The sequence below is a fragment of the Strongylocentrotus purpuratus genome, unplaced genomic scaffold (assembly GCF_000002235.5).
Source record: "Strongylocentrotus purpuratus isolate Spur 01 unplaced genomic scaffold, Spur_5.0 spur5_scaffold_17, whole genome shotgun sequence".
In the NCBI taxonomy this organism is placed as follows: Eukaryota; Metazoa; Echinodermata; class Echinoidea; order Camarodonta; family Strongylocentrotidae; genus Strongylocentrotus; species Strongylocentrotus purpuratus.
The window spans coordinates 25,907,759-25,916,959 of NW_022145602.1; the positions used below are offsets into that span (position 1 = coordinate 25,907,759).

The window sequence follows — 9,201 nt, forward strand, 5'->3', positions numbered from 1 at the left end:
ATTTATTCACACACCGCATAATAACTTCCACTAGATATTCATTTTCACTCTTTCATTCAAAATTAAATTGCGTACAGAAACTTAATATTCATTTTTTTTTGGAAATGCAGAAACCCTGGATGATAAATAGCGTTTTGTTTGTTTACATGCCTTGATTGATTACGGAAGGAATGGGTTTGTAAACCGCTGCATCCTACATCTCAGTTACCTTAATCCTCTCCCTGATCTAAGAAGCAATCAGTCTTTCAGTCTTTTTGTTGTTCCCTCTCTCATAAATGAATATAAGCCTTGAAATGTTGTTATAAAACGTGACTTTAAGCAAGAGAACCGCAGAGGCAGCTAATACAATTTTTATTGTCACTGCACCCTCTCTTTTTGCGCTAAACCGCAGTGTCTATTCTTTCATTACTTTGAACGACTTAAAGTAATTTGTAAAGTCAACTAAATAAACATGATCATGATAATAAAGACAGTACTGTTGGTGAATTGATAGGACTTCAACATATGAATAGACTAACACCATAAATTCAAGAAAAAGAATTAAACAAAATGTGAAAAAATGTATCTGATTTAGCCTATTATAATTATGACCACTAACAGTTATTATAAGATGATGAAGCTGATCCTAATCTACTGATTGGTTGAACGCGTACACCTTACCAGGATTTATTTTGCCTAACGCGTAATTTTACTAATGACTGGTCATTCGTAAATACTTATGACCGGTCATTAGTAAAATCATGTTATAAAACATCATCTTATAAGACAATAATGCACATAATTTTGTTCGAGCATTAGTAAAATTACCCACACTCGGTACCTTCGAAACAATCCAAACACCCTCGGCTATCGCCTCGGGCGTGTTCGACTGTTCCAAAGGTACCTTGTGTGGGTAATTCTTACTAATGCCCTCACTGCTGTGTATTATTTGTATAATTTTGTTCTGAAAGTGATTATTAAGCTCTCGACTTTTGTCCTATCACCTTCATATCAACTAGTCTACACATAAATAAACATACGTATAAACATGTGAAACTGTTATATTTCATGTATGAAATAATCTGTGTAACAATAATTTTGAAATATATATTTCTATCATATTTATAATGACACTCAATATTGAACCGAAGATAAAATAATGTTGTAGAAATTTAGTACTTTAGAAACAGACAAGAAAACAACCATGTGAGAGGTAACACTGTTTTCTGTTTAAAATCCTCTCGTTAGCAAAAAAAAGAGGAGTCCTCAAAAGGGCTACATGAAAATGATTATTTTGGGGAGGGTTTCAGTGTGACCCCCAGAACCTCTAAATCGAAACCCACTCGAAACTGTCCCCAAAAGAACATATCATTGTCATAAGAATTTTAAACTTTTAAAAAAAGTGAGAACAGTTAACCCGTTTATTTCTACTTTAAATAAAGACGTAGGGCAAAAGATTCCCTCATAATCTTGTTCTAGCGTCATTGATATTGAGATAAAGTGCATATTTGTATCGATATAACATTCAGTTGATAACCACAAGAGAGGGGGAAATTCTTAAAACCCCTTTAAAGTTTTGGGAGCCCCAAAAATTTGATGGCAAAATTTCACTTGAATTGTATCATAATGTGAAAGAGGGTGTCATTCAAAACACCTTTCTGCAAGGATTTTCTAAACAAATGTGTTTGAAGTCGAAAATTGATGAAATAATACAACATTTAGGTTTTCTGCGTACAACAGAAAACCCAAATTATGTATTATTTTACCAATATTTGTCTTCAAACACATTGTTCGGGTGGAATCTTTGCAGAAGTGTGTCTTAAATGACATCCTATTTCACATTATACAATTAAAGTTACATTTCGCTATTCTGCTATCAAATGTTTGGCTCCCGACACTTTAGAGCGGCTTTAAATTGTATGATGAGTTTCGATGAACACGGAGGGTACACACTATGAACATGACAGACAAAGAAAACGGACAAAATATACAGTTCCTCAGGTAGACAAAGGAACATCCCTTCACTGCTATTATGTAAAAAGGTGAATATGCATGTGACACCTGTTCTACACATTTTTACATGATAGCAGTGAAGGGATAATCTTTTGTCTACCTGAGGAACTGTATATTTTGTCCGCTTTCTTTGTCAGTCATGTTCATAGTGACAGTTATTGGTGGCAGTATTTCCGCGGCCTGATGAAAAGGTCCAATACGGTACGACGAAACAGCGGTTGTGACACGACATAACAAATGGGATTGCAGAAGCTGTTCGCTATCAGCAGATAAACGAAGAATCGGCGCACTTCTCGCGGGAATGCTCCGAAGAGAGCCGGGTTGACTGAGTAGAGGAGATAGATGATGGCGTTTGGTAACCAGGCAATGATGAAGGAGAGGATGATGTAAGACAGGGTACGATTGGCTTTCAGCATCTCGTTCTTGGATTCGCGGTTTGCTCCACTCCTTTTCTCGGCCTGTTTATATATGAAATGGATCATGAACTTGATGATCATTAAGGTGTATATAATTGACATAACTATGCAATCAACATCAACTAAACAAGAAAATTTAAATGACTGATTTCCGCCAACAATTTGTGTTCTTTTCTTTATTACGGCGTATAATAGGGTGTAATTACACCGTAAATAAAGGGGGTAATTACGCCGTATCTTACAGGGCATGATAACACTGTAACTTAGGACGTATAATAGGGCGTAATAACGCCGTAAATTAGAGTGTAATTACACCGTAAATTAGGGCGTAATTACGCCGTAACTATGATAACACTGTAACTTAGGGCGTAATCATGCCGTAATACGGCGTAATAACGCTGTAATAGGGCATTATTACGCCGTAATAAAAATGGGGAAAGATTGGCGAAAATCAGCTACCATAGGAAAAAATATCTTTCATAAATTTGCATGCAAGTACCAGAATTAAATACTTCAATCTTGTTTTAAATTTCATTTAGAATGATAGCCACTTTTCTATATTTGTATTTTTAATAGAAAGAGCCGCCATAAAGATTATTTTTCACAAACATTTTTCATTTAAATTTGTATCTTGGTATGCAAATGAAACTCAAGAATTCCATCCAATTCTTTCAGGACGGTTTAAAATAAATCCAGGAACATTTCCAACAAATATCATGAATGACTTTCTATCGTGCTTAATAGGTCACTAAATATTCTTGGAAAGCAATAGAAAAACCCAGCGTGCTATATTATTTAGGTGCGGAAAGAGTGTTTGTACAGTAACCACTCTTGTCATTGTATAAAGACAGTCATAATATAAATGTATCTTTATTTTTCATGAATCAATGTCCTTTGCAAGAAAATTGTGTTTTTCGTATACACTTTTCCTTCTTTATCATATTTTGTCAACTAGATGAATTTATCAAAAAAGTTTTTTTTTTTTTTTTTTTTTAAGATGAGACTTTTCTATATAGTATTGTTTTCTCAAATATTCTTCGAATAATCCTAAAATTTCAGTCCAAAGGGAACGGGTTCCCTGCAATGTGACACGAGTTTCTTTCCCTTTAAAATATCTTTTTGCTTCTCACTAGTTAGGAAATGAGGACATACCCTTACCGACCCGCCCATATTTAGATAACAATGTTCTGTCATCATTTTGTTTGAAAAAATATCTATGTGATTTTGTGCCCATATACCTTTGTAAACTTATATATATATAATCAGATTATTCATGACATTTTGGTCCTACCTTTTCTGTTTCGTCTTTGTCTTTGACGGGTTCAACGTTCCTGTCAGTCAGGTTGTTTATATCTTCGCAGACTGTCTTCATTTCGGTGCTGCTGATGATAGAAGATTCCACAGAAGCCCCTCCACGAATTTCTGCTATCACGTTTTGCGTGCCATCCTTAAAGTCCCGACTGACACCCTTTCCACCAATGGAGGCCTTGATCTTGATGTAGATTCTGAAGTAAAGCAAGCAGATGATGGCCAGTGGGACAAAGAAGGTAAGGACATTCTGTATCACATTTGCAATGGGGTCTCGGATGTAGGCAGCAAAGCAATTCTGAGTCGAGTTGATATTCACGATGAAGTCCCAGGCGGTGGAGTAGCAGAGCCAGAAACCTAAGCCCACCACCCAAGTCAGGGTGTTCATAATGACGGCCTTCCGTTTATTTCGTGATATGAAGTGGTTGATAGGATCGTAGGTTGCTCGATAGCGGTCGATGCAGATGACCACGATTTGGAGGGTGGAGACGAAGAGGAGACCCTGACGGACACCGATGTAGACCTTGCAGAATCCTTGCGAAAAGGGAAAGCGCCCTAGGAAGGTGTGATAGACGCCAATGGTCTGGCTGACGCCTATGGCGAGATCAGCCAACACGAGATTGATGATGAAGTAGTTGTTGTAGGTTCGGAGACGGCGTTCGACGATGAAGGCAGCCAAGCTGAGGATGTTGGTCACGCAGATGAGGATCACGAGTAGGATCCCCAAGACCAATCCCTCGACGTCCAAACCTCTGGGGAAACCTGCTGAGGGACCATCGTCTTCTGTGACGACGTCAGTGACGTTCTCGAAGCTACTTTCTTCGTAGAATGATGTATACGTATCATTAATTCCAACACTTTCCATCTTTTATCTCTTGCTCCTTGATTACGTGTTTTTCTTCGTTTATCTTTCTCTAAAAATTTGATACCGTTGATCAGTGGATCAGTGGATTTTGGTAAAATCTTTTATCTCTTGCTCCTTGATTACTTGTTTTTCTTCGTTTATCTTTCTCTAAAAATTTGATACTGTTGATCAGTGGATCAGTTGATTTTGGTTTTTTAAAAAAGGTTATATTTGGTTGTTGTAGATATCAGATCGAAATAAGACAAGGTATCTGTAGCTTACTCGAACCCAATTATTCAAGTTATATGGTTGTGCTGCCTGAAATCAAGAGTAGAATCGTTTTAGAAGATGCTCAGTATTTTATATCTACCGAATCAATACACTATGTATTACTCTATCTCTTCGCCTGACGTTAAATGAAGACAACCAATTAGAAACTTTAGACCAACTTATCTTCTCGAGCTGTTCCTTTATATTTCGTTTTCTACTTGAAGTTTGTTTGCAGTATTCATTTCAAAGTCTTCTGCGATATGAAACTATTTTACAAAGAATTATGTTGACAATGCGATAATGGCCACGACGATCTTTTGATCATTTTACTGAATGAAATTTAAACAAATAAAAATCCGCTGAAAAAAAATACCGGATATTTTTAATAGGTCAAAATGACAAACAAAATGCGTCTCTTGAAGGAAACGGTATTGTTCAATTTGACCCTTTATACTTGAAGATGAAATGAAATCAACTACTTCTCCATCTGAATTAATTTGCCAACCGTAATCTTTTCAGAGATGAAAACTGTTCTACAATGCTATCTTCCAAGAAGAAATTACCGATGACCTGTATATTTATTGTCTAAAGAGAAACCTTAAAGGGATAGTTGAGTTCTGTTTTCAGACCGCAAATGCCTTCAAAGTGCATGGGTATTGCTCTTATTCTAATCTATGACATTTCTAGTGCCCTTCTAGAACCTAAAATTGCTATGAAGGTAATTTTAGACCCCAAAATGTGTGAAATTTAGCCAATACGATCATACCAATTCAGCTCCACTTTCAAAAAAACACGGTGACCGTTAATTAATCATTTAATTCAAAATAACAATACATGGACAGGCTGGTTGAGCGTAATATAACCAACACGAAAATGCCAACAAAAAAGCCAACATCGGCATTGGCAGAAGTACGACGTACAAGACGCTATTTCGTTTTTTCAACAGCTTTTTCAAATTATCTAATATTTGTGGTGGAATACACAAGTATTAATTAGAAAGCGTTATATTTATGAATATTTCAACCGTCTCTGAACCGATTTTGATCAAACAAAGATGATTTTGTCATTTGTATTGTATGTTCTTTCAAATTTGACGTTTAGTTTTTCATTATCTCACCAAAAAAATATTTTGTGTAGCGCCCTCTGCAACAGAACTCAACTATCCCTTTAAAGACTCCGCTTCTACAGGAGAGGTTTCATGCAAAGAGGATTCTATTTCCAAGCGTATTGTATTAAAATTAGGACGTGTTTTGGCATCCTCTGTGCTTTTTTTCTGTTATCTTGAATCCATTAGAAAATCCATGATAAAAACGTTTTAATGAATCAATGCGATGCAACCCGAACTATAATATATCGAGGTTAAATCCATTAAGATTGTTTTCATATCAAAAGCATCCTCTTTACAATACTTTTGATTGGGTGGTCACGTTATCTAAAAAAAAGACGTTGAATGCTGAGTTCTAATGTGCCCAATATGTTTAGTAGGAACCTCCAGATTCCAGTAGGCAATGGATTAAGAAAACTAGATTGAGATTTTTAATTTTTTTTCCATAACCACTGCATACTGTGAAAGTGCAATTCTCAATTCATCTCACCCTAGTTAAAATCTCTCTCTCTCTCTCCCTCCCTCTCTCTCTCTCTCTCTATCTCCCCCCCCCCTCTCTCTCTCTCTCTCACTCTCTCCTCGCTCTCTGTTCTCCTTTGTCCTTTCTTTTCCAACCTTTCTGACGTCGATTTTTTATCTACCATAATATTTATATTATACAGTTATTGACTGGCAGGGGGTGTAATACGACATTACTTGGACTGCTGAAGGGAGTTATATTTCCCAAGTGGTTATATTTTCCCAAAACGCGCAGCGCTGAGGGAAAATATGGTTACGAGGGAAAATATAACTCCCTTCAGGTCCAAAGAATGTTATATACCCCCTGCCAGTCAATAACTGTTATATTAGATAGCCCTGGTTTGATTTTTTTAAAATATTTTTTTGCCCGAAATTTTTTCCATTTTTTTTTCGGGTACAATCACAATTTTAGAAAAAGAAGTGGAAATAAAAAAATTGACTGAAAAAAAATATTTCGAGATTAAAAAACAATTTAAACAAAAATTGGGGAATTTTTTTTTGCATTTTGGAGGAAAGAAAACAAATTCTTGCATTTTGGCGGAAAGAAAAAAAATGTGGAAAAAATAATTTCAAGGGGAAAAAATAATTCATGAAAAACGTATTGAAGGAAAAAAAAATGGCCCTCGGTAATGGTGTAATGTGTGTAATTAGTGACATACAGTCCTCAAGAGGGCGACATGCATTGAATATTGAACTCACTACATTGGCTTAAAATTCACCACCGCATATCCTTCAAAATTCTTCTCCTGTGCTACAAAGCTATCAATGGCTTAGCCCCCTCTTACCTTTCCGATCTCATATCCTTACGTTCCCGTACGTCGTCACGAACACTTCGTTCATCTTCCACATTACTGTTAACACCTGGACCCCGCACTAACACCCGGTATGGTGACCGCGCCTTTTCAGTTATTGCCCCCGCTCTCTGGAACAAACTGCCCGCCTTTATTCACTGCGCCCCCTCTGTATCTCAATTCAAATCTCTACTCAAAACCTATCTTTTCAAATTGTAAATTGCAGTTGTGCGTCGGTCAATGGAGGTGCGCACCATATTTGTCTTTATTTAGTTGATTGCCACTGTTTTTCTTACCTTATCTATGTTACTTTTGTATTTTTGCTTTTTCTTCTAATTTAATTCTACGGGTTATAGTCTTCTCTTAATCAGAACACTGTGCGCTTAGAAACATCAGTATTAAGCGCCTAATAAATGTTATGTATTATTATTTATTATTATTGATTAAAAATATATTCATTTCACCAGCTGGTAAAATATAACACTGAATAGTTACCGGCCAGGAAAATATAACAATTTGGATCCTCGCAATTGACGAGCTCTGGACCAATCACATTTCGGTATCTGCATGTCGAAGCTATTTAATATATTTAAAATTTAAATAGCTTTTAGGGGCTGTGGTTTAAACTATTCTGTGATCTATCCGTCATGCATGTAATTCTTTCGCTAACAATTCAAAACTCACATTAAAATACTAATGCAAGTGGGCTTGCTTAAAATGGCTGCGGAGTGTGACAGCCCCCCGCCCCCTCCCCCTCCCCCCTGACAGTAAAATGAATATCTTATTTTTTCAAGCGGTAAATGTTAACAAGTTAATTGTTTTAAAGGTACTATGTCCCATTTGCAGGCCAAAAAAATGAAAAAGTTAAATTCCAACTGCATTTGAAAGATAATACTAATTTAGAACTTCCCTAAAAAAGGTGGGGCTTGAAAATGTCTTCAAGTGGGAAAATAACGACTATTAGTTGGCAAATCGACTTTAGGGCTATAGAGCCCAAAAGTAATAGTCTTGATTTTCAGACAATTGTACCGAATGTTCATACGTTTTATGCTGCGCAAAGATTCAATCAGTTCAATCTTTGCCATCACAAGAAGTGGGTTATTGATGTAGACAAATGCTAATGTACCCTTTACAACTCTTTTCATGTATGTTATTACCAAAGAAGAAAAAAAAGCCAGTCAGTCACTCAATAGTGTCTGACAGTGAAGTCTAGCAAGTAAACGGGTTTCCTTGCATAATTTGAATATGAGGACACTGCTAACGTTTAAATTTCACAGATAGGACATACATGACATATTCATAATTCCTGCAAAGTTCTACATCATTTGAGGTTGGCTGCAAAAGGGACATAGTACCCTTAAAGGGTAGCTCGAACATGAATATCACATAGGCCTAATCTATTTCCCACTTTATTTTTCCATTTTGTCTTACTTATTCGATATGTAATACATGTATACCATGCCGGTGAGCCAAAAAAAGTTTACACCTAAAAAATTGCTAATTATTTTAAAACTCGTCTATGAACAGTAAATCAGTACATCTTATGAAAGAGTGTTTTATCCCAAATCATTTGATATAATTTGTGTGTGGTATGTGTTCACGCTTGGATGAACATGAGGCATTGTTTGCGAGAGTGCAAAAATAGACTTGACGCCTACAGCATGTATTATGTTGGGATTAGCGGAGTGAAATGCATTGCATATGCTTTTTGCAGAAGCAAAGTCACACATGCTCACACAAACGCACACAAATGTTCGTTGATATTTGATATTCGATATTTGATATGTGTGGCATGATTAATTTTGTTAGGGATGTTATTTGGATCTGTAAAAACCGATTAAATACCCAAATTCCAATTATTTTATTAAAACATCACATAAGCGACTTTGGCGCAAGTCGATTTTTGCACTTTTACAAACATTGCCTCCTGTTCATCCGAGCATGAACACATACCAC

At 36.2% G+C, this 9,201-nt stretch overlaps 1 protein-coding gene across 1 annotated transcript; it reads right to left on the reverse strand.

Moving 5' to 3' along the window:
- Positions 1-2,147: 2,147 nt before the first annotated feature.
- LOC589051 (5-hydroxytryptamine receptor 1F-like) lies at positions 2,148-4,581 on the reverse strand. Its single transcript, XM_788708.1, has 2 exons — positions 3,700-4,581; positions 2,148-2,450 (listed from the first exon to the last, which is right to left on the reverse strand). The coding sequence occupies exons 1-2, from the start codon at positions 4,579-4,581 to the stop codon at positions 2,148-2,150; spliced, it is 1,185 nt and encodes a 394-aa protein (XP_793801.1).
- Positions 4,582-9,201: the final 4,620 nt, after the last annotated feature.

Coding starts and splice junctions, on each gene's coding strand:
- LOC589051 (XM_788708.1), bottom strand. CDS start 4,581: ATGGAAAGTGTTGGAATTAATGATACGTATACATCATTCTACGAAGAA. Junction 2,451..3,699: donor ACAAAGACGAAACAGAAAAG/GTAGGACCAAAA, acceptor ATATATAAACAG/GCCGAGAAAAGGAGTGGAGC.